Here is a 26,420-nt window from a genome sequence, read left to right as displayed (position 1 = left end):
AAAGAGTGGAAAGAAATAATTGGAGGCAGAGAGATTTTTCAGACAATGGTATGTGGTACCGCACTTATAGAGCTTGGGAAGACACAGGTAGCTAAAGCCATACTTAAGCTATACTGGGGCTTTTTCCATTTCTTTCAAGTATTAAATCCAAGGAGGAGAATGATGTTATATGGGACTAATAAGGCTGATAAATCCAATAAGGATTTCTTTAAAATTTTGTGATGCTGTGTACAGATTAAGATTATTTTGGGCAATCAGTAAAATATACCGCTAACTTCTTTGATAACAAGTCTTCACTACTATAAAAATGAGGATTACATATACATAATGAACTGATACAGGTTGCAATTAAAATAATCTTACTAAACTGGCTATAGTTCTAAAATGAGCCCCTCTAATAAATTATGTCAATTTAGTCAAAATGCTTTAACATACTCACTTTGACTGATTGACATCAATAAGAGAACCTATTTTTGATGTGGTAAAAGAAATGTGTTCATCTCCAATTACAATTTCAAGCTCCTGAAAAAAATAAAACAGAGAAATGTAGTTAATATAAAAATCCATCCCACAAGATATATGTATTCTTGCTACCAAGAAGTCCCAATTTTAGCTACAAGTTTTCTAGCCATCATAGAGGAGGGAAAAAAAACAAAAACGAAACGACCTGTTAGCTATCAACTATGTAAAAAAAAAAAAAAAAAAAAAAAAAAAAACACACAACAGTGAGAGGCCCGCATACCGCAGAAAAAAAAAAAAAAAAAAACCTCATCAGCTCCTCAGGTGTCCCCAATATTAGGATGAATCAAGAATTGCTTTCCAGGGACTTCTCTGGTGGCGCAGTCGTTAAGAATCTCCCTGCCAATGCAGGGGACACAGGTTCGATCCCTGGTCCGGGAACATCCCACATGCCTTGGAGCAACTAAGCCCATGTACCACAACTACTGAAGCCCATGCACCCAGAGCCCGTGCTCTGCAACAAGAGAAGCCACAGCAATGTGAAGCCCGTGAACCACAACGAAAAGTAGCCCCTGCTCGCTGCAACCAGAGAAAGCCCATGCGCAGCAACAAAGACCCAGCGCAGCCATAAATAAATAAATAGAAATAAATGCAGATGTTTAAAAAAAGAGAGAGAAATAATGAAAAAGAAGAGGAAAAAAAAAAGAATTGCTTTCCAGAGATCTCAAGAAGATGATGCTATCAAATGAATGATATGCTTACGAGTGACAGAGAAATGTTTCTTATGTGAGTAAAACTAGTAATATGGGTATAAGCCTATTTTTAATATAATAAATACAAACACATTTACCCTTTCTGCCAGGATCTACAAATAAACTGCATAATATTAATAAAAGCACTACTTAGCACCCACTATGTGTCAGGCCCGGTGCTAGGGACTTTACAAACATTCTCTGTAATCCCTAAAATTGGACTAATAAAGCCTACCCTTCTCAGGTCAGCTTTACTTGTCTAATTTTACAAATGTGAAATCCAAGACTCATAAAACAGAGGAAAAAAACTGTAGATGTAGAACCACTAGTAAGTGATGGTACTAATATGTGAATCCTGGACTTTAAGACTGAGAGATTCATACTCTTTTGACTTCACAAAACAACAGTAAAACAAATATAACATAATATAGATATTTCTAGTGTGCCAAAATTAAGTATAAATTTTTCTCCATATTTTACCTACAAATCTAAAATGAAAAAGTAAGAGGCTATGTCTGTAGTGATTTTTCAGTTTAAATTAACAGATGACCTTAAAGACACTCCTAGCTATGTATTTGAGCAGAAAATCTAATTATGTACAGTTTATGGCACACACAAAATGGAGAATTAAATAAGACTCTCAAACAATCGTAAAATCTTTGACTTAAAGATCCAACAGACAATTTCTGGTGCATGAGTAATCCTCCCCACTAACCAAAACACATGAACACATCATCAAGTGGGTAGATGAAAACACTGTTCTCTCCCTGAGTCTAAAAGAGATAATAAAAGGTTTGTTGCTATTTTTAATGCAAACGTATATATGTATAAAACAAACAGATCTAAATTTACTTCTTAAAAGTGTCTGCAGTGCATAAAATAAATACTGTTAACTATTACCTTTGCTTTCCTAAATAATATTTCTTTAAAGAGAATTGTTAAGTTACTGCTACAGAGAGTCAGCATCTATTAGATTTCGCCACATTTTCTTCTAGTCAAAGAAGTTGTTATACAGTGTAATCCTCGGGAATATACAAAAGCGAAATTAAATGTTTCTTCCTCCTGGGGTCATATCTCATTTCTCCAACAGGTGAAAAGACCCAATTCAGAAATGAAACTGGCTTTCTACAGAGTGAAATTAGGCCTTCAGAGCTCTTCAGCAGCCCATCGATTTTTCTGAAGGGAATATGAGAGGCAAAGGCAACGGTCAGTTGGAACAAAGAAACCAATCAAATCACTCTCTGGGGCATAAAGATGCAAGTAAGAACTTTCAAAGTTATAAATCTGGCGAAAGTGAATTTTATGAGAATTCTAATTCTCAAATTTAACAAACACTTGTGTTTTTTCCTACCTATTTTTATTTCCTAATAAAAGTAATTAACCAATAATAGCAATCATTCATAACACTGTGAAAACATCTTAACTTTAGCTGGGGTGGCTGCAGAGAAGACTGTTCAGAAAGATGTCTAAAGTGACTCCTTTACTACACAGAAAATGATGCAAAGTGAAATAAAATTATAAAGTATTTACCAGGTGCCTACTAAATGGAAAACCCAAGACTCAATGAGGAGCTATTCTAAGTAAACAAGGAGAAACATAACAATTATATTAACAATTTTTAGTATTTATGCATTTAAAGAATTATTAAATACAAACCTGCCGGCCAACCCTGTCAGGGGGAGGCCACAAAGCATCATCTTCTTTTGTAATTTCACTGTCATCAATAATTCTCTTCAGTTCTTCCATTACACTCTTGTGTACATAAGCCTGAAAACAAGTTATAAAAATGTCAGTGTCTCTCGATTTCTCAACACAACTCAGAAGGCAATAATAAAACAGAGTTACAAACCCTGAGTATTCAAATAGAATATTAAAGAAAAATTTAATTCTGATTCTAAAAGTACAAGATGGGGGCTTCCCTGGTGGCGCAGTGGTTGGTAGTCCGCCTGCCGATGCAGGGGACACGGGTTCATGCCCCGGTCCGGGAGGATCCCACGTGCCGCGGAGCGGCTGGGCCCGTGAGCCATGGCCGCTGAGCCTGCTGCGTCCGGAGGCTGTGCTCCGCAGTGGGAGAGGCCACGGCAGCGAGAGGCCCGCGTACCGCAAATAAAAAAATAAAAAAATAAAATAAAATAAAAGTACAAGATGGGAAAGAATCATTCTTCCTTATGATTTTTCTTCACTCTCTTGCCCTTTCCTTTAAAACATATTTTCCCCTCTTCTCAACACCAGCCCCATCTTAAAACCTTGTATTCTGCCTTTGTAACACAGGACTCAAATACCTCTGAGTGGTCAACACAAAATCTATGAGGTGAACAGTGACAAATACAAATACACATCACAGTGCTTTGAACTTTTTCTTACACCTAGCTTTTGAGACTTTCATTTAAAATTCATACTGTGTTTAAAACATAATTATCAATTAGTTTTAAATAATGAATAGAGTAAAAAGACAAAGTTAATTATAAAATGAATTAAATGATACACTTGAACGTGGGACTACAACTTAATACATTCAGATTGCTTCTTTTGTTGTTATCGATGCTACAATTAGAAGCCTTTTTCAATCTATACATCGGCTTCTTCTTTAAAGCCTTAGATGTACTTTAAATATGTAAATAAAAACATAGACATGAGGGAAACAGGCTTAATATAAAAAATTACACATCTGTAAAAAACTTACCTCCTTTCTGATCATGACATCATTTTTATAATTGCTGTTGTTAGCATATCTAAGTTTTCCTGTGGGAAGTGGAAAAAAATTCAATCTATAACAGCAAAAACTGCTAAAATATAAAGAAATGACATCGTAGGCAATTTTGAAGGTAAAAACCATTTTATACTACTACTTTTATTAATATTTCCTCCCTCCTGGCATAAGATCAATGCTGAACATGTATTTGCTGTTAAGTTGGCTGAAGTTGAAGCCAGTCAACTTTTTAAACTCCATGCCTTCAATACTATTCCATATAATGGGAGGGTCATTTTCAAGGCCCATTTTTCTTAAGCTATGTCATGATCCAGACAGGGAATCTAAAAAAGGAACTAACACTTCTTCTAAAGTTTACTTTACATGTCTTATTGGTGCTGAGTTACCCAGAACATTTAATCTAATCTGTAAAACAACCCTAAAAAGTATGTTTTATTCTCTCACCTATTCAAAGTTGAGAAAACAGAGTTAAGTAACTTGCCCGGGGTCACACAAGATTCAGATCTAGATCTACCTTCTTCCAATACACATGCTTTCCCCACTACTCCAAGATGTTCCTTTAATTATTTTCCTTCAAATTAATGTATTATGGCAATGATACTATTTTAGAATTGTAATTAAGAAGCTCACAAACTATATCTTCTGAATAAAAATTGACCAGTTTGTTACCTGATCTACATTTAATTTTGATGTATTCCCTAATGTCTGCTTCTCCTCACGGCTGGTCAGATGCCCAGATACAGATGTAATGTGACCCTGATCCTCTAAAATGACAGGTTATCCTAATGGGGAGAAGCCCTTAGGAATCACTGTCTTTGGAACTCATCATTACTTATGGAAAGGTCGTGGAATGGTGTGGTGGCAGATGAGAACCAGTGTTCTGGAATGAAATTTCCCTGATAATCTTAGACTACTTAATTTATGTGACTGGCTAAAAGTGATACAGACAAGCTAAAAGTTGTTCACAGGCAAAGGCCCTGAAAACAGTATCACACAAAGAAAGAACAGATGGAGAATTCAGGTAAATTTGGCTCCTTAGCTAAATTTAGAAAAGACTTGGGGAGAACCAGGGAGGGTAAGGTGATTAAGGTTTCTAAATAATTGCAGAGCCGAAGTTACCCTGACTTCTACAGGAAATGTGCGATGTTCTTCCCCTTTCCTAATATGTCATCCTCCCCTAATTTTTCTTTCATGCCTTCACAGAACTTTGTCCAAAGCGTGAACAACAGCACTTAACATCTATACTGCCTTACGGTTAGTTTCATGTCTATGTCACCCACCAAGGTATAACTCCTTGAGGGGAATTAAAGAGTCTTAGGCACTACTGTCCCTTCAATTTTTGTTTTTACATGTTGCCCAGCACATAATATGCATTAAAAAAAGAAAAGCCTATGCAGTGGGGCTGTCGTTGTTACAATAAGAATTCAATACACAGTGCAACCAACTAAAGAGAATCAGAGCTGTCCAAGGACAGAATTTGCTGCACTTTTCTTGGGCAGCAGGCAGTTTCACCTCATAGGACTCTCAGCAGTCTGACTCTTTTTTTCCCCTCAGAGACCAAGAAAAAAATCTACTCTCGTTTCAAGACTCACCTCAACTGTCACCTTCTCTAAAAAGACTGCCGACTCTTTCATGTAGAACTAACCACGCCCCTTCTTTATAGTCTTAATGCATCCTATAGGGAACAACTGTATTTAGGCACCCCAAACACGTCATTACACTCATTTTTCTACACGTGGGGCTCCCCGCTTCAGAGCAGGCCTCATTCGTTTTTCTCGACATTTTGCCTTCCATACAGCGCCTGAATGAATAAAAAAGATGAATGGGCAGTCCGAAATTTACTGTTCACCGGAAGATTTTAAGCATCCAAGCGTCCACCGCGTGGTGGAGATGTTCTCACAAACGTTCAGGTATTAGGTAGATAAACTAGACGGCCTTTAAGGTCCCTTCCGGTGAACTGATGCTAGGATTCTGAACTTTACTATCTGGCAGGATCGGCTTTTCTTAATTAACTGACACCAATTTACTCTTTTATTCACAAAGCCAATGTACGCTTCCTACTGTCCTTAAGCTCCTCGGCCCTACTGCACACTCGCGAGCCCACGGAGGCGCGCCCACCCACCCCAACTCCTCCGCGGCCTCTCCACCTCGCTTCCCCCTGCTTAGCACCGCGCTTCGTTGCCGCGGCCGCTTTTCTGCTCACCGTCCGGCCGAAACTCAAATTCCAGAAACTCATGTCCAAACTTGCCCTTGTGCCCTACATAGTAGCGCAGGTAGAAATCGCTGGCCATAGCCATCCTTGTCGCCGAAAAGCCCGCCGAAGGCCCAGCCAACGTGCCGCCGGACGCCTGGCAGTGACGTCAGTCGCCCAGGATAAACGCGTCACGCGGCATTTCCGCCTCCTGCGACCCCCCCCCGCCCCAGAGGAAAGCGGGCGGGCGGAGACTCGAGCGAGAGACCTGGCGGCGCGAGAGGAAGGGGCGGGCGGCAACGACCTGAACTTTCTTTTACTAGGTTGGAAGCATATTATTTTCAAAATTCAGTAGATCATATTCTATTAGGAAAGCACAGAAGTGTGAAAATATGAAAGCATTTGTTACGGGCTTGGAGCTAAGGTTTCGCAGTCGCTCTGACTTGTCGGGTCTCTAATTCTCGCGGCACCTGTGAGGTGGGTGTGGCCTTACTCCCCCGATTCGTGAAGTGAGTAAGAGAAAGCCCAGAATCAGAATGGCACATCGGGAATACAAACCCTTCTCCTGCTAGATTGCTAACACGGGCCTTTCCCCTTCGGACAATGATGACTAGTTATCCGACACCTAGAAGCCAGTAGTAGAGACAAAGCAAAAAGAATTCATAAGACAGGGGGTCTGAAATTTTGAAAGGCACGTTAAAACTGAAAAATCTCTGGCAGTGATGATATAAAAGAATTCCTTTTAATAATAAAAATTATTCAGTAAGGGTTACTCTCTAATGGCCTCTGGAGTTTTGGCAACTTGACTTAAGATCAAATGGTTCAGCCCGCGTTTCTTACCAGATAGAATTACACGGGGAAAGGGAAGGAGTGCTCATCTAGGATGGGTTTTGAAGGATGGGGAAAGGCAAGGTGAGCTTTACACAAAGCCTATTGTTCAGATATTATTCATTACCTTTCTTTTACCAACACACAGAATAATCCTGCCTGTTGGATGATCTTTAACCTTCAGTGGGATTTGGTAGAGTGGCAGTCAGAAGACCTGGGATTCGTTCCCATCACGTATCTCTACCTAACCGTGGTTAAGACACTATCTCTAAGTATGTTTATTCGTCAGTCAAACGAATAGACTACAATAAACTTTGTCAAGCTCAAAGAATTGTTGAAAAGATAAGATGAGGTAATGCATGTCAAATAAGATTTAGAATTTATAATACATTATGTAATGAGTTATAATGGGCATTTCCTACATGCCAGAAATTGTTGGGCACTGGTAATTTAAAAAGAGCCCTTTGCACTTGTAGTCTAGAAAACAAATATGTAGACACATATTAGCCCAAGGAAGCAAATGCTATAAGGAAAAAAAAAATTTTTTAATGCTGGTAATACAGCAGAGGACACAAGTCACTTTACTGGGGAAGTTGAAGAAAGGGGAAGTACCAGGGAAGGCTTGTGACAAGATGTGCTATTTGAATTGGACCTTGTTGGCTAAATTCAGTATATGTTCAGAGGGATGGAAAAGCAAATAGCCTGAGCAAAGGTGCAGTCGTGTTACAATGCATGCCTTGGGAAAGCCAAGAATTTCAGTATAATTAGAACACAAAGTTCATGGAAGTGGAATAACCAGAAAAGCAGACTGGGCAGGTTATGTTGAGTCTGTATTAGCAATTGTATAACTGTCAATATAGAAAACTATATTAACCGTTGTATAAATGTTAATATAGAAAAATTATTCAGTTCCAATATAGGCTGCCATTATGGAAAATATACAAGAAATATAAAGCACCATCCCTCATCACTAGGGTGATGAACCATTCCACTTTGCCCAGGACCAAGGAGTTTCCTAGGATGTGGGACTTTCAGTCTTAAAACCTGGAACTTCCCAGGCAAACTGGGATACGTCAGTCACTGTACTTACCACAGAAATAATCCGCAGAAACTTGATCATAATATTCCATAATATCTCTGAAAATATAGGCAGTAATCCATTTGTTTTTTGTAGGGAGCCTCATGCAATCTTTGGATTTCCTAATGCCTTTCCTTCCCATTTTTGGCAAATGTGCCAAGTGTTCACGCTTACCCAAGTAGAGCTACAGGTACCAGGTCTGTGACTGTGTAAATAGAGCTTATGGAATGCACAGGGTTAAGATTTTTATCTGTAACCAATTACTGTCTTTATCCCCTAAAAAGACATCTGAGCTCAAGACTAATCCTCTCTAACCCTATCTGTTTTTAAGATGAAATGTGAAAATATACTTACTTAATCCTTCCTATAATTAACAAAGAAAAAAAAAGCCAAACTATATGTCTCTTGTGTCACTGTAAAGATTGGAAAGTGATAAAGCATTTGTGTATTGTGGTCTTCTTGGATGTTATACACCAGAGCTATGGAAACTTTCTGAATGGCTATTGAGCACTTGAAATGTGGCTAGTGAGACTGAGGAACTGAATTTTTATTTTTAAATATTATTTAATTTGTGTGAACTTAATATTTAAATAGCCAGACATGTCTAGTGGCTATCATTTTGGACAATAAAGTTATATAAGAACCATTTTATATGCTTTTACATGGGCTGGAAACAGAGAAAATATTTTTGGAACATTGAGAAATCTCAATCTCAATGGCTGTAGGCTTCAAATTAGGACATACTTACTGGTAACAGCATAGTTTATTTATAAAAATAAATGTTTGGTCTGCTTCAATGAAGCCAAATGAAGAACTATTTCTGCCTTTGCTAATGCAATCTCTCTGTGGTTAGCTTCAGAAACCCTTGTGAAGTAATTAAGAAATAAACATTTCATTTTCCAACTCCAGCTGAAATGAAGGCTTAATGATTTAATCAAATACACATTATTCATTGATAAAATAATGATCTCCCTTTAAAGTTTTTAAGTTTATTGCTTTCAACTTCATGATGACGAATCAAGTCAGAGGGCTAGGGTCAGAGATGATTATTTCTTCTCAGTGTTAATTTCGTCTTTTAAAATATTCTGATATTTCCTGTGTCTAAAATTCTCTCTTCCTTTGATCTCTCATGTCTGCTCTGTCCTCACACCTCTTTTGCCTTTTGCCCCACTATTTAAAATTATCGAATCATTCCTACTTACAATTTCCAGAAATATGTTCTGATTTTCTTGTGATAATTAGAGAAGATAGTTTTGTTTGGTTTTTTAATTTTTATTTATTTATTTATTTGGCTGCATTGGGTCTTCGTTGCTGTGTGCAGGCTTTCTCTAGTTGCGGCGAGCAGGGGCTACTCTTCGTTGCAGTGAGCGGGCTTCTGATTGTGGTGACTTCTCTTGCTGCGGAGCACAGGCTCTAGGCGCACGGGCTTCAGTTGTTGTGGCACGTAGGCTCAGTAGTTGGGGCTCGCGGGCTTTAGAGCGCAGCCTCAGTAGTTGTGGCGCACGGGCTTAGTTGTTCCGCGGCATGTGGGATCTTCCCAGACCAGGGCTCGAACCCGTGTCCCCTGAGCTGGCAGGCAGATTCTTAACCACTGCGCCACCAGGCAAGCCCGAAGATAGTTGTTGCTTTCATTTGTTTTCTTTATTTTATCAGTAGCTTTTGAATAGTTTTGATTTTGTATTTACAGACAAAAACTGTTAGGGCTAGCTCATTACATTAAATGGATCAGAGTAGTAAATCAAGAATATTATATGGTCTAACAAAATATTCTAAGGTAATTGAAATGTTTTTAAATGTCAGGATGACTTGGTCTATTTCAGTCTTCATTCCATCCACCCACCTTTCTCTCTTCCCTTCTGTAGCAGACTTCTCTGTTTTAACCATATATGTCTTTTAAACCAGTGGTCCCGAACCTTTTTGGCACCGGGGACCGGTTTTGTGGAAGACAGCTTTTGCACGATGCGGGGTTAGGGGGATGGTCAGGCGGTAATGCGAGCAGTGCGGAGCGAGGGGGAGGGGCAGATGAAGCTTCGTTGGCTCACCTCCTGCTGTGCGGCCTGGTTCTTAACAGGAACCGCGCCCCCCCCACCAGGGGTTGGGGACCGCTGTTTTAAACCAGCTCAGTGGATTTTTTTTTTTTTTTTTTTTTTGCGGTACGCGGGCCTCTCACCGTTATGGCCTCTCCCGCCGCGGAACACAGGTTCCGGACGCGCAGACCCAGCAGCCATGGCTCACGGGCCCAGCCGCTCCGCGGCATAGTGGGATCCTCCTAGACCGGGGCACGAACCCGTGTGCCCTGCATCGGCAGGGGGACTCTCAACCACTGCGCCACCAGGGAAACCCTGGAGTTACTTTTTTTAATGAGAAAACCACCATCATGCAGAAACACCAAAACTTCCACACCATTGTTTCTCAAATATGTTCATATATGGTGAGCACTTGAAGCTATTGCTAGATTATTACGACATGATATATTCAATTCCATTATTCAGACTAATAATTTATCGAGCATATGACAATATTATATGCTTCTAACACATAGCATAACCACTAATTCTTATTTCCAATACAAGTAAAACCAGTCTGCTAAACTGAGAATAGGTGATTCTCCCAGTCTTCTGTATTTGATACACATTTATTTGTTTAAATGAGTCACGGTAGAGCAAAAATTTAACAACAGTTGTTACAGCAAGGTTAAGGTTTAGAAGATTCTATTCATTAACTTTTTCTTTAGCATGGTGAAAAATATTATTATTCAATTTTAATAGAAAATACCTAAAACTAGTGTTGTGCACGAACGTGATTTGAGAACTACTGGTTCAGACTATTCTAAGTTGAATTACATTAAATGAGACGTGGTTTCCAGGTGGGCATTTGCTCAGTTCCTAGCTATTTTGCAATATTTTTTTAACCATAAAGCATAAATTGGAAAAGCAAGACTGGGAGAGGAGGGAATCAAAACAATAAAACAAACCCTAACCTGGATTCAACTTGATTAAATGGTAAATATTTTCATTCTTTTTTCCATTCATAAGCTTGGGAATACCTGGTATGGCTGATAAGTCAAAGATGCCAGAAATATAATTCTCCTTTGGAAAAAGCCTGGCCAAGTGAGGGAAAGACCCAGTTTCCTGTGAATAAAGAATTACTGTATCCAATGTTCCAGACCTATATCCAGAAAAACAAAGTTTAAAATGGCAATTGTCTGCTTCTTTGCCTCCTACCAAAACAAACATTAACATACAATGTGAGACAATTAGCAAAATATTTTAAAAATAAGATTTATTTCAAGCAACTATACTCCAACAAAATTAAAAAATGGTATTTCTTTATTTTACCAATTTTAATTTATATTGCATTTATTTTATACTGTGTATATTTTACATCTATATATAAATTATATAATTTTAGTAGGGTTGAGTGCTCAAAATATTTTTCCTAATAAAGATATGTAATTTAAAAAATGAGGGGCACCAATTTACTACCAACTAAGTGACTTGAAGGCTTGAGTCATTCAGGATTTGTCTTTATTTCTTCCATAGAAGCTAACTTTGAGCTTTGTGTGCGGTATACAGTGAATAACTATTTGTAGAATTAATATGTTTTTCCTCTTACATATTTTAAAAGCTGCTCTTTTCCATTGAGTCTATTTTTGTACACGGTGGGGGTTTTGAGAAGTATTCCCTCTTGGATAATCTGATCTGTTCCCAGACTGTTGGTAGAGTTGATTTTTATTATTCCTAGTTTACCCCTGATGGATGAGTGTCGAGTGCTACTTTGAATATCATTGGTAAAGGTGAATTCATTATTTCCCTTTTGCAAAAAAAAATACAGCGTGAAAGAGCAATGCTCAGTTTCAGCACGCACCAGTCTCCTCCCCCTTCACGATACCTCCCTCCCGCTATTAGCCTCCTTGCAGTTCGTCAAACTGAGCTTGGGCTTCCCTGGTGGCGCAGTGGTTGAGAGTCCGCCTGCCGATGCAGGGGATACGGGTTCGTGCCGCGGTCCGGGAAGATCCCACGTCCCACGGAGTGGTTGGGCCCGTGAGCCATGGCCGCTGAGCCTGCGCGTCCGGAGCCTGTGCTCCGCAACAGGAGAGGCCACGGCAGTGGAAAAAAAAAAAAAAAAAAAACTGAGTTTTTTCTTGCCTCAGAGTTTTCACATACGTAACCCTTCAACTGGAAGTCTCTTCTCCTCACTGTCAGGCTTACTCACCCATCCCTGAGGTCTCAGTCTAAATGCCATTTTTTCAGGGAGGTCCCCATTTTATACTCCCGTCTACTACCCTATACTTTTTCTTCACGGCACTTATCACAGTTGTAATTAACAAATACCCACATAAATGTGTACATAGTGTCTCTTGCTTTCTAGACTGTAAGCCAAAGCCCTCCGTTTCTTTTTATCCAACACCTAGCACAGTGTCTGGCACAGTTGTCCTTAACACTCTATTCTTTGAAAATAGTTGAATAAATAAATAAATATTTTGTAAATTTGAATTAAATGAACAGCTGAGAACAATGAGATTCCATAGGACTTCATCATTTTGTGCTGAGCCATTCTTCCTCCCTTCTCTCTATTGCTGCTTACCACACATTTAAATTCTGTCTAGTCATTGTGGTATTCCTAGAGGTGCAAGAATCATTATTCAGTTGGGCGACTCATCATGACTCCATCAGGATTCTAACTTCTGCAAGATTTTCAACTGACAGTCATTTTCCTATAGCAGCCTTGGTTGCCCCTTCTAGAGTATCCAAGGTATTGTTTAAAAATCACAGACCACATGTTCAACTGAACTGTCATTATCATGATATTTCCAGTATTTTGAACTAGTAGGAGATGACTGTCATCATCCAGACGCTCACACAAAAATTACGACTTCCTCATTTTAGTCAAGTGGTATTTGTACCATACCATCATCTTTAAGCATGTCCTCCCTTGCAGTGTGACTGACAGACCGAGGTTCTCTTCTTGGCCACCGTAGGTGTTAAATGAAAAAGATATGAAAGATTCTAGGCTAGTAAGGATGAGAGTAAGGAAATTAACATTTATTGAGCACATAGTATGTGCCAGATACGGTACAAATATATACTGTCATTCAATCCTCATGACAACCCTGTGAGGTAGGTAGTATCCCCTTTTCACGCATGAGGAATCCCTTTTCTGACAATGTAGATTGCCTCTTGAATTTTTCTGTTGTCATTAGCTTTCATTTATCTACTGTTATCCTCCCTATTGGAGAGATTTTGGCAACTGTATAACCTGAAAAGCCTACTTTCACTCAATAAATATGAACTTAATGAAATAAGTTTCACAGTAGATCATTGGATGATTGAAAATGGGAACCTATCATCCTTCCATCTCAGGTTACATCCTTTTCTAGCCCTTTTAAAGTCGTCCTTGCCTACTAAGCACTTTTGCTCGATTTCCATATTTCCCATTTATTAAATACACAGTGTATTCATCATCAACCCAATTGACCCTCTGGGCTCAGTCTCCCTAGTCTCATAGGGGCCGGGAAGCCAGACTGTTGAAATGTACATGTTGAATGTTCTTAATCATGAAATGACCCCTCCAGCTTCTAGTTAAAATAGTACCAACAGGGTTCACCTACCTCAGAATTAGATCAAAGGGGACCATATTTCTCCTATATACACCTTAGGGGGAGCTCAGAAGTCTTCCTTAATGGTTCTCCTTCAGCCCTGCATGAACGGACCGGGAATGAAGTCCTGTATGTCTTTCGTCCCCCTTCTCTCTGAAGGATGACCTTGGTCCTCATCTATACTCCTGAGCAAGCAGAAGCTTCAATTTTCTTCTCACCAACTTCTTTATCAGCTTTCTCTTCCCTCATTTGATTCCAATTTTCTGGACCTTATAATAGTCTAGATAAAAGCATGTTTCAAAGGAAACCAGCCTGTGGTGGGAGGGACCAGCTTATCTGTGCCATGCTGCGACAAACACTGCAGACTTGTAAAACCTCCCTTGCGTTGACACGGTCCATCCCATCTACCCTGCATCTTCAGGACTGGGATAACAGAAATGAAACTGTCCTTCTCAGTCTCGAGGGTATATGCTGTGTGCAGCCTCATCTAGCATCATTTCAGGTTTCTAGGGAAATGTGTAGGGGAAGATGCAGGATCCATGTCCCATTCCTCCCTTTATGTCCCACTAGAAAGTCTTTTCTCTGTTCTTGGAGGAATTGCTTCCAAGAGTATATGATCTCCCAAAAATGTGTGTTGCCCCAGGATCTTCAAAGGATGCTATAGCTATAGGAGAGACTCTCCAGGCTGACGCCTGCCACAGCTGCATACAATTCAGGCACCACCAATTCTGGTACTTGCAACACAGCCTTGTCATTTGCAGTTCGAGTGGCAGTTTCTAGGCGTGAGTGTAGCTCTCTAAGTGAGGGGCGGCTGTCCTCACTCCAACGCCAGCAGGACTTCATGAGACCGTACCTGAAAGGAAAACAAGAGAAACAAGAGAAACTGTCTCGTCTCCTAACAAACCTTAACAAAAGAAACCTATGCGTCTTTAACCTACTTCTCACTGCTGTGTCCCATATGCTTCCCAGAGAATACTGTTCCTTCTCATCCTCCTAGTGCTAAGTCTCTTAATATCATCTTCTCAACAGGACGCTTTTTATAAAAGGGATGACGAAATATTTCTTAAACTACAATCACTATATGACAGAACAGTTTTTTTTTTTCCATTAGATTACCAAAAACTCCAGTGTTTTCATCTTACATGTTATTAATTTGCATCATTCCAAACCATTGCTATAACTTATCTACTAGTATGAGCTACATTACAGCAAGGAAAATAAGAAGGTGTGGAATAATACAATTCCTACTAATTTCAGATAATGTAATTAGATGGTTCCTTCCTTTAATGCAGGTCATTTCCCCCCTTTATTACTTAGCTTCTCCAGGAAATTGCCTTAATTGAGATAGAAGTACTTACCACGTTTAATCTGTCTTTGCTTCAATCCAGTTTCTAGAGAATTTACAACATAGCCTGTTTTCAAACACTCTTCAAGTCTCATTCCTGCCCGAGAACCTACAGTGATTTACCACTGCTCACCATACAAAGTCAACATCCCACCCCCTAGCTTCTTAATACATAGTTCTTGCCTAACTGAAGCCCTCTCCCCCTGACAAGTCAGTGTCTTGCTATGCCCTACGTGTGGTTAGTAACACCCAACTCTGTCTTTGCTCATGCTCTGCCCAATTCCTTGACTATCCTCTCCATGGTTATCCTTTCCTACAGGTTTAAGTCTCAATTCCTTTCCTTATAAACCTCAGCATGCACTGTGTTTCCCACACTCTTCAATCTTGTACGATGAGACTTTGTATAAGATGCTACTTTAATAATACTGCTAACGTTTTACCAAGGGCTTACTTATTATAAAAGGCATGGTAGGGAAACTTAACATGCATTATTTCATTGTAGCCTCACAGTAATTTTGAGGTAGGGTTATCATTATACCTATTTTAAGATAAGTAAACAACGCACAGTAAAGTAGTAGGAGTAGGACTGAACGTGTGTCTTTTTGACTCCATGAGATGAATCTGAGCTTTTGACCATTCTACATATTGCCTCAAACTTTATGTTGATTTTCATGTTGTTTCTGATATCCTTATTCAAGACCAGGTACTTTATCAGTTAAATGTCTCTCCCCAGTATCAAGGACAGCCTTTTATACACATAAAGCCTATGAGAAATATTTGTCAACAACTTCATTCTAGTATATCCAGCCAGTATCACTATACTGTGTATATGTGTGTGTGTATACACATAAAAATATATATCAACAGTCATTATATTTAACATTTTTAACATGCTTGATGCTGTAACTGTTTAATGTTGGGAAACCCAGGTGCTGGAAATTTACCCTTTCAGTGCTGAAAAATTTACAAAATAGCAACAACTTTAATAGAAATGTATATTAATATATTAACTCCTGTCTTCTTAAAAATAATTTAACCTTCTCTTACGTTCTATGACAACCTTTTTTTGTACTTTATTGGTTATAAAATTCTGAGTGTCAGTTTTAATTTTTCCATTTTCTGCCTCTACGTTAGTTCACCAACTGTCCCTTTCTGCTGACAATTTGATATCCTCCTCCTCCTGCCTCATTTCTTCTCGCCCCCACTTTTGGTTGGCTTCCAATATGCTTAGAACTGGGAAAACAGATAATCAATATGTTTTTAAGTTAAATATTAAATAGGAACCAGTGAGTAACTGTAGTGCAACGGATTTTATGACAACTATATTAGAACTGAAGCCAGCAGTCTCTGAGACTGACATTTAAACAGATAAAACACTATTGTATTTGCATTGGATTTGGTCTATTTTAAAAGCTTCCAGAAGAACTAAGCTTTAACAACGTTAGTGAACTTAAATTTCTAATATAGTACTCAGTGGTTGCCTCAATATTTTGTGTGTGTGTATGTATACACACACACATAGGATATACATAAACATGTACATCATATATGTGAGCAGATGTGTTTTACTGCAGAGGTTTGGTTTAGGGTTGTACATTAGCACATAAAGGACAGCTGAGGGTCATCTGAGCCACTTTGAAAGGGGCACGACTGATGAAGAGCAAAAAGAAAAAGATTTTAAAAACCATTTACATGGTGTGTGTGCAGCTACTGGGTCTCTTCATGATTTTCCTTCTTTGGAGATGCTGTAGGATGCTGGTAGGAGGGATTTCAGGATATGGAGGTGCCCCTGTTGGTATGGAAGGAATGAGAGAAGTAAGAGAACTTAAGGGTCCTCAGAATATAAAGTGTAACTAACACTACTCTCCATCCACCTGGGCTAATTACCTGCAAAAGTATAGCCATAGGAAAAATAATAGATATAATATAATTGCTCCCTGGTGATCAAGTAAGGATATAGCTTAGAGAATTTTGGAAAAAAAGGGATGGGGGTGGGTACTGATAACTTAGCAGAACGTTGAGTCTTTAGGAAAGTAACAAAATAAAGCAAAGTGAGAAATAAGATCTGCCCTCTATTTCCCAAACATGAGAAGGTGCTATAGTTTCTCCATCAAGTGGATTAATAAATCTAAAGACAGTATTTTTATGTTTATGCAAAAGATCATCCTTGGAATCATCCTTGGATTTTAAAACATCCCATGGAATTGGTAAAGTCTTGAGGGAAAGAAAGAGAAAGAAAGCAAAAGAAAGTTAAAAACAGAAGAGGGAAGGAGAGAGAGAGGGAGGGAATCAAGACATTACAGGACTATCTCAAAAATCAGGATTCTATGTCAACTTAGTTCAACCTTCAGAGATTGTACCAAAACCCCTTCTCATAGCAAATGTCATCCACCACCCAAATAAACATCCTTGTATATTTTTGTATAGGTGCACACTACTTTGGGGATCCTCCTTACCTAGAGTCACCATCTCGTAGAGCAGTATCCCAAAAGACCAGCTGTAAAAGAAACAAGGCCATGGATTTAATTTCTATTTCTGCCTTTCGTAAAGACAGCTCACTTAAGTACCAGAGGCCTTCAGTAAGAACCCCATTACAAAGGCAATGAAAGGGAATCAAGGGTGACTGATACAATAAGCAATGAGGTAGTGCCATTAGAAAGCACTTCTGTCCAATCCACTTAGAATCTAATCTATTTGAGTACTGAATTTATGTCTCCTTTTTTCTATATTACACATTAATAGATATTTACCATTATTTGCTAAATTGTGAGTGTTTGTGCAAACATATTCACCCAAACATACAGAAATTCCCCTCTGCATCTTTTTCATCCTTTCCATTTCTCCCTGCTGAAATTCTAGCCTTTATTCTTAGCTCAAGGCCAAGCAAGTTTTATCATTTATCTACTATTTCCTCAGTAGATCTAATTGCCCAAACCTAGGAAAAATATTAACATAACAAGTTTTATACATAATTGGAGTAGGCATTTGCCTAAGCAATATGATTCCAGAGATGTATATTTCACTATTCTATAATATCATCATTAAATGAGCAATATTTCCCAGTTAAGCTCTCAAAGCTCCCAGACCCTCTATTCAAACATTGTCAGCGAAACAGCAATGAAATAAAAAAGCAGTCTTCTGGGGACTTCCCTGGAGGCCCAGTGGTTAAGAATCTGCACTTCCACTGCAGGGAGGCGTGGGTTCGATCCCTGGTCGGGGAACTAAGCTCCCACATGCCATGCGGCACAGCCAAAAATTAAATAAATAAAATAAAAAAGCAGTCTCCTAATTGACTCACCACATCAACTGATGTTCTAAATTTCCCCCACAACTCATAACATTCATGGCTAGTAAGATATTCTATATTATGTTTATGTACTCCTCCAAGCAGTTGAGTTATAGGGCTACCAAAAGTCAATCGCAGTTCTTTACAATCCTGTTTATGCCAATCCTACATGTAACTGTAATTATGCAATCAATTAAATATTATGTAAGCTGATTAAATATGCATGCCAAAAGCATTAGCTCCCTGAAAACTAGATTGAATGCTTTGAAAATATTCTATAAAACCAAGCTGCTAAAAAGAAAGTGTTGTCAAATTGCGTGGGTGAGACAACTGTAGAAAACTGGGAAAAAATTAACAATGTGTCTGTAGTCAAATTGTGTCACAATTGTTTTCAAGTTTCTCACTCTATTTAGAGTCATCCCAGACTGAAACTCAAAAATAATTCATTATGGATGCTATTTATACAAGAAACACAACACGTAACTTCATTTAGTATAGCAGGTCTATCCCCTTGGCCCTCCTCCAAAAGATTGATAATTAAATATCTATTTATGTTTTAAGTTAAAATAAATTGAGTATACACACACACATATGTACTTATTTTAATAAGTCCTAGTTTAACTAAATTTTTGATTGGGTGGACCTACCTCTTTCAGATAAAACTAGATAAACAGATAAAACTCCACCAGATTAAGTCCTCAGATACTAGCATGAATAATCTATTCATTTTTTTCTCTCCTAATTAAGGTTTCTAATCTAACACAGAGGGAATACTTCAAAAGGCACTAAAAAGGACTGCAGGCAGATTCCAAGTATGAGCTCTGCCACATAACACACATTTTTGCTTTAGAGTCTGACTTCTCAGTAGACATTTCATGTGGAGACATAATTGACAATAGACCCAGTCATGTTCATGAGCTGGAGGACACCTGGGTCAAGAAAGGAAGAAATCCACAGGGCAGGAACAAACCGTACATGTCTCCTTTGATGCCAGCTGGTCTCAGCAGAAGCCGTTCTGGGGCGAGCCACTTGAGAGGTATGATGCGACTAGACGAGATGGCCCCTCGGGAGTGGACTTCATAAGCCAGGCCCAGTCCGCAGAGCTTAGCAGTGAGATCACACTGGATCAGGATATTCCTGGCTGCCACATCCCCATGGAACAGATGCTTATCCTGGAGAAATTCCTGTCAACATGAGATCAAAGATGGATCAGCTCTCTGAGGTCATGGCTTAGGTCACAGATAAAGAGAAACAAATCCTTGAAAAGAAAAGTATATTTTCTACTCTGAACAAGCCTCATTAATTGACATATCGCTTCCAAGTATTTATTAATTTTTAATTAATTTTTATTTATTTATTTTTGGCTGTGTTGGATCTTTGTTGCTACACGCGGACTTTCTCTAGTTGCAGTGAGCAGGGGCTCATTGTGGTGGCTTCTCTTGTTGCAGAGCACGGGATCTAGGCATGCGGGCTTCAGTAGTTTTGGCACACGGGCTCAGTAGTTGTGGCTCTTGTGGCATGCGGGCTTAGTTGCTCCACAGCATGTGGGATCTTCCTGGACCAGGGATGGAACCTGTGTCCCCTGCATTGGCAGGCAGATCCCTAACCACTGCGCCACCGGGGAAGTCCGGCTTCCAAGTATTTATAATGAATCAGACATGTTTGCATTGTGTTTAAGATTAGCAAACTGATACCAATACTTCATTCCTTTTTTAAAGAAATTAAAAGACTTTATTATTTTAAGAGTTGTTTTAGGTTGACAGCAAAATTGAGTGGAAAACCCAGAGCACTCCCACATCCCTTCCCTCCCACTTCATAGTTTCCTCTATTATTAACAACTAGCATCAGTGTGATACATTTGTTACAACTGATGAACTGATACTGATACACTATTTTCAACGGAAGTCCAGAGTTTACTTCAGGGTTCACTTTTCGCATTGTACATTCTCTGGGGTTTGACAAATGCTTTACATATTTTGGATACATTGATATACCCTTATATTTTTGAAGACACATTTATTAGTAAATACACTAGCTTTGCTTTAAAACAAACAAATAAAGCTTAGCAAACTGAGCAAATAATCCAAATAACATTTGTACTGGGTTTGGAAATTATAATCTCCTACTCTGACCCTGAACCTGGCCTGATTTTCCTCTCAGATAGGACCCAGCTAGACAAGGGGAAGGAGAATAGGTTTCAAGTTTCTAGCAGCAGTCTCCCAAACAGGGTAATATATACATAGCAAAATTGAGTGTCATAATAATAAATTTATATACAGTTTTACATCATCTCATTTTGTCCCTACAATAACTAGATGAGGTGAGTTAGGGAAGTAACTTTCAGATAAATCTAAATGATTATATAAGGTCACACTGGTACTAAGTGTTAGTGACCAGAACCCAGTATTCTAATTCATAGGACGTACTACAAATTCTACTAATACTTTTCAGGCCAGGCTGCAAATCAGAATTGCCTGACAGATTTATAAATTCATAAGGTTTTCTCTCCAGATTTACTTGACCAAAATCTAGGAAGAGGGACCTGATAATCTATATTTTTAAGAAGTTTCAAAATGATTATAGCACAGCCAAGAAGACATTTGAGAACCACTGCACCTGAATGACACTGATGTGTTGAAATCATTTCCCCCAACATCAAGGTGTTCAAGGCATACAGAGATGCTGAAAAACTATACATGACTGAAGCGCTAGAGACTGAGGTCTATGATTACTAAACAAGAATGGTGTGAAAAAATAAAAGGTGAAGGTGGTCATTTCCAGTCATTGTTGGTGAAGCAAACAGTGACTAGCAGGGATTTTTTTTGGTTTTTTGGTTTTTTGGTTTTTTTGTCTCAGGTGAGGTCTCAGAACAAGGATATTAACTCTAATGAGAAGAATTGAAGAATGTATGGATCTTGAGGTTGTTAAAAGTTAGAAAAAATCGTATGATATTTGCCTTATAACTGGTAACCTTGGGCTCTGAGGAATGCTCCAGTGTGATCACTGCATCTCTATGGGGCACCCCTGCAATTATGGTTCAGAATACAAGGTAAGCTCTGTCCTGATACCCTAACTTTTTATTGAAGTTGATTTACAGTGTTGTGTTAGTTTCAGATGTACAGCAAAGTGATTCAGATATATATGTATATATATATATATACACACACGTATACACATATATATATATATTCTTTTTCAGATTTTTTCCATTATAGTTTATTACAAGATATTGAATATAGTTCCCTGTGCTCTACAGTAGGTCCTTGTTGTTTAGCTGTTTTATATATAGTGTGTGTATCTGCTAATCCCAAACTCCTCACTTATCCCTCCTCTCCCTTTTCCCCTCTGGTATCATAAGTTTGTTTTCAACGCTGTGAGTCTATTTCTGTTTTTTAAATAGTTCATTTGTCCCTGATACCCTAATTTTTTTTTTTTTTTTTTTTGCAGTACGTGGGCCTCTCCCTGCTGTGGCCTCTCCCGTTGCGGAGCACAGGTTCCGGTCGCGCAGGCTCAGCGGCCATGGCTCACGAGCCTAGCCGCTCCGCGGCATATGGGATCTTCCTGGACCGGGGCACGAACCCGCGTCCCCTGAATCGGCAGGCGGACTCTCAACCACTGCGCCACCAGGGAAGCCCCTGATACCCTAACTTTATCAAGGAAATATACCAACTAGGCCATCCAAACACCATAGTTAACATTTATTTGTATGATGTGCCCTCTCCCTCGCTCCATGAGAACACTTCAACTAACTTTTTCTCACTTAATCACCTCTTTTTTCCTAAGCTTTCTCTGATTCCTTTTATATCCCTTGTATATTTCATACCTCAAGGTGGCAAGATATATCAAATACTAAAATAGTAGCTTCACAGAGCCCTGACTTTCCATAACTAATTTTAAACACAAATATCTAAATAATTTCATAGGAATAGTCATCTAAATTTCCTGAGTAATTCTGGTAAAGGTAACTTTTTTTTTCCTTAAACCTTGAGTTCTTTCTCTTCCCTGTTTATTTAGGTTAGTTTAAAATAAAGAAATGCTCCCACCTTTGCCCCTTCTTTCTTATTCCTCCTCTTCCACTTGTCCCTTGTTCTTTTGAAAATATCTGTAACTCCTATCACATTCAGTATCGAAGCAAATCTACAACCTAATATGTTCTGAACTAGTATTTCTTGTTTTACAGGTATAAATTATAAGCTTCCTTCTGGTTCTGTAGCCTTTCACCCATTCAGTTTCTATTCCCATTTCTTCTCCCAACTTGCTTCCCCTTTCCCCTTTTACATCTGTTAACATTAGTATATATCTGGAAGTATGTGGACATACAGCTCCTGGCCCTGGTATTTTTTACCCTTAAGACTGAGAAACCTTTTAAAACCCTTCCTGTTCCTTCATTTAAAAAATAATACTAATAAATTTATTTATTTATTTATTTTTGGCTGCGTTGGGTCTTCATTGTTGCGCCTAGGCTTTCTCTAGTTGCTGCAAGAGGGGGCTACTCTTCATTGTGATGCACAGGCCTCTCATCGCGGTGGTGTCTCCTGTTGGGGAGCACAGGCTCAAGGCGCACGGGCTTCAGTAGTTGTGGCATGCAGGCTCAGTAGATGTGGCTCATGGGCTCTAGAGCACAGGCTCGGTAATTGTGGCGCACGGGCTTAGTTGCTCCGTGGCATGTGGGATCTTCCCAGGGCTCGAACCTGTGTCCCTTGCATTGGCAAGCAGATTCCCAACCACTGCGCCACCAGGAAAGCCCCCCTGTTCCTTCTAAAAACCCTAAATTGGGAATTCCCTGGTGGCACAGTGGTTGAGACTCTGTGCTCCCAATACAGGGGGCCTGGGTTTGATCCCTAGTCCGGGAACTAGATCCCACATTCATGCTGCAACTAAGAATTTGCATGCCACAACTAAGGAGCTGGAGAGCTGCAACTAAGGAGCCCGCCTGCTGCAATGAAGAAGCCCAGGGCTTCCCTGGTGGCGCAGTGGTTGAGAATCTGCCTGTTAACGCAGGGGACACGGGTTGGAGCCCTGCTCTAGGAGGATCCCACATGCCGCGGAGCAACTGGGCCCGTGAGCCACAACTACTGAGCCTGCGCGTCTGGAGCCTGTGCTCTGCAACAAGAGAGGCCGTGATAGTGAGAGGCCCGCGCACCGCAATGAAGAGCGGCCCCCGCTTGCCACAGCTAGAGAAAGCACTCGCACAGAAATGAAGACGCAACATAGCAAAAATAAATTAATTAATTAATAAACTCCTACCCCCAACATCTTCTTTAAAAAAAAAAGAAAAGAAGCCCAGGTAACGCAACTAAGAAGCCCACGTAACGCAACTAAGAAGCCAGTGAGCTACAACTAAGGAGCCCGCCTGCCACAACTAAGACCCGATGCAACCAAATAAATAAATATTTTTTAAAAAAAAACACTTTAAACTGACTACTTTCTTCCTACAATTACCAATCCTGAATTATATTATCTAAATAATTTCATGAAAGAATTGAAAACAATTTATTGGTGTTTGAGTTTCCGTCCCCTAACCTCCGTCTGATTTCCTTTATAATATATACCCCATTTGAGAGCATAACTGAGAAATATGACATTAAATACCAAGCTAACAAGAAAAATCACTGCCATCTGTTGTCATTTCTCCAATCCTTACCACAGCCAAAAGGACCTGCTTCCCTATGTGATATATTTGTTTTTCTGTGAGGTCATACGGAAGGCCATCCATGGTCATCACATCCTAAATAGATAGAGAAAAAAGCAGTATATCAAAATGACATGAACAGATCAGAAAGAAAAACTAGGGGCAGAGATATTCTTAAATGCAGTTATCAAAACTAAGGAAAATACACAAAAATATAAGGACTATAAGATTCACGGACAGATGATATGAGAGATTCTCAGATATGCAGAGAAGTACCATGACTTATTGGACCAGGAAAACAGTAAAGAATGTAGATGAATAGCAGAATGAAGGAAGAACAGAATAGCAGGTAAGAAAGACAAGTATATATAAGACTATCCATTGGATAAAGCAGCAATTTTCCTAGGGCAGAACATGTGTGTGTGTGTGTGTGTGTGTGTGTGTGTGTGTGAGAGAGAGAGAGAGAGAGAGAGATTAATTAAGCACATTAACTCAACACATCTTGACTGAATGCCTACTGTGTGCCAGATTCCATCTTAGGAACTCAGAATACAAAAGTGAGCAAAATAAATATATCTACTGCCTTGTGGAGCTTATACCGTGGCAAACATATGTGAATCAAAATAAAATAATCATACATAAATACATGGTTACATATCTATAAGTGCCATGAAAGAAATGTAAAAGAGATCATATGACGGTGGAGGAAAGAGAGCTCATTCAGTTGGAGAAGCAAGGAAAGCTCTTGATGAGATCCAAAGAGTGAGTGGCCATTGACCCTACAAAGAAGGGAAAGGGAGAAGTCTGGTGTAATGAGAAAAGCATGTGAAAACAATCTGAAATAGAGAGGCATGCAGTCTGAAAAATAAAAAGAAACAAGTGAGGTTAGGGCACAGACCAAGTGACAGATGGATAACCTCTTAAAAAGTTTAAAATCTCACGATGTGCACATTGTCCTATTTGCATCACTGGATGGAACAAGTCAACAAGGTCTCTTTTTCATACACATTTAGTAATACAATGATCAGCCTACCTAGGAGGCTTGATTAATATTGAACTTTGTTCAGCAGCAAGTGAGCTAACTAGGAAAACGTGGAGCACTTCAAAAAGAGGAGTAGAGAGAGAAGTGGTGAAATTGTAAGGAATAGGCCTTGTACTTTAGCCTGGAAATTTCTGAACATTTAAATTTTTCAAAATATGAATTGGAGACATACAAACTTGCAGGCTGAAATTCTCCTTAACTCAGCCTCGGCACACTAGGGTGATGTTACAGAATGGAAAATATACTTGACACTAACAACAAAATTATTACTAACAGTAGTTAGGTTGTTATGCAATTATTATTAAAACAGCTACCATTTTGAGTGCTTAATATGTTCCAATCGCTATGTTTTTACAGACCTAATTTCCTTGAATTTTAATAAGTATTTATTATTACTCCCACTTTACAGATTCCGAAAACTCAGACTCAGAGAGGTGATTTGCCCAAAGTCACATAGCTTGTAGGAAATGGAGCCCAAGGTCCATTCTCTAAATCTGCACTGCCCAATATGGTAGCCATTACCCACATATGCCTATTTAAACATATATTATTTAAAATTAAATAAATTTGAAAATTCACTTTCTTAATCATATCAGCCTCATTTCAAGGGTTCTGTAGCCACATGTGATTAGTGGCTACCATATTGGACAGAGCAGATATTCCATCATCACTAAAAATTCTATTGGTTGTTGATAATCACTCTGTTATGCTATTATAATGTCTCTCTAATTTGTAATTTATCAGACTAATTGACATGTGAACAGCTAATAAGCCAGGTCAAGCCTTTCCTTCCTAACACCTCTACCCTACCACTTACCCGGCGACAGGTCCATAGAAAGCTGAGCAGGTCCCCCTGGGCCACATCCTCCAACACCATATAGAGCGGCAGCCCTTCTGTGCAGCAGCCTTCCAGCTGTACCAGGTTCTTGTGCTTCCCCAGGTACTGATAGAACTGGATTTGCCCTAAGAACTCCTGCACCTCTTGGAGCCCAGCTGGTTCTGTGGAGGACGGAAGAACCATGGGGAGGGAGCAGTCAGAGTATCACCAATAAAATGGGCGTTCAAATCAGGAAGCAACCTCAGATGATAAATTTCAAGGCTCCAAAGGGGAGCGAGTGTAGACAAAATGTAAAAAGAAAGAGAATCAGTTAGAAGATGATCTTCAATGTCACTGATCTTCTGTCAAAGGTAACATAGAACCGTAGGTCTTTAGAACTGGATGGGTTTTCCCCTGCCTAATAGACAAGTGTTCTGTTCACATTAAAATATTATCACACATTAACATATTACCACTTCTAGACCTTTGGATTAATATTCTTGCTAATCCTATCCTTGTTCTGTTTTATGTATCCATTATTACTGGTCCATATCATGAGTATCAGCAAAAAGAAGAAAAATGCAGTAACTGGAAAAGATACTACAACAGTGAAGAAAAATGAAGAAACAACCACAAAATCCTCATTCAAGTAATATCTAATATGGAAAAATGTTTTAACAG

The 26,420-nt window shown here is 39.2% G+C and overlaps 2 protein-coding genes across 2 annotated transcripts in view; both read right to left on the bottom strand.

Moving 5' to 3' along the window:
* Window positions 1–6,289, bottom strand: part of MAGOHB (mago homolog B, exon junction complex subunit) — a 7,666-nt gene extending 1,377 nt beyond the window's left edge. The window contains exons 1-4 of the mRNA XM_007469343.1: window positions 6,125–6,289; window positions 3,895–3,953; window positions 2,868–2,978; window positions 440–522 (exon numbers count right to left, since the gene is read on the bottom strand). Coding sequence (XP_007469405.1) covers window positions 440–522; window positions 2,868–2,978; window positions 3,895–3,953; window positions 6,125–6,218 — 347 coding nt within the window. The 5' untranslated portion in view covers window positions 6,219–6,289. The remainder of the gene's footprint in view (window positions 1–439; window positions 523–2,867; window positions 2,979–3,894; window positions 3,954–6,124) is intronic.
* Window positions 6,290–14,243: 7,954 nt separating this feature from the next.
* STYK1 (serine/threonine/tyrosine kinase 1) overlaps window positions 14,244–26,420 on the bottom strand; it is a 16,042-nt gene continuing 3,865 nt past the window's right edge. Inside the window, exons 4-9 of the mRNA XM_007469342.1 lie at window positions 25,740–25,921; window positions 23,893–23,976; window positions 19,224–19,432; window positions 17,419–17,459; window positions 16,655–16,751; window positions 14,244–14,470 (exon numbers count right to left, since the gene is read on the bottom strand). Of these exons, the coding sequence (XP_007469404.1) occupies window positions 14,266–14,470; window positions 16,655–16,751; window positions 17,419–17,459; window positions 19,224–19,432; window positions 23,893–23,976; window positions 25,740–25,921 (818 nt within the window). The 3' untranslated portion in view covers window positions 14,244–14,265. The remainder of the gene's footprint in view (window positions 14,471–16,654; window positions 16,752–17,418; window positions 17,460–19,223; window positions 19,433–23,892; window positions 23,977–25,739; window positions 25,922–26,420) is intronic.

Source organism: Lipotes vexillifer, unplaced genomic scaffold (genome assembly GCF_000442215.2).
Source record: "Lipotes vexillifer unplaced genomic scaffold, Lipotes_vexillifer_v1.1 scaffold395, whole genome shotgun sequence".
NCBI lineage: Eukaryota > Metazoa > Chordata > Mammalia > Artiodactyla > Lipotidae > Lipotes > Lipotes vexillifer.
Note: the sequence above shows the minus strand (reverse complement) of the source record. Positions and strands in the feature narration are given on the sequence as shown.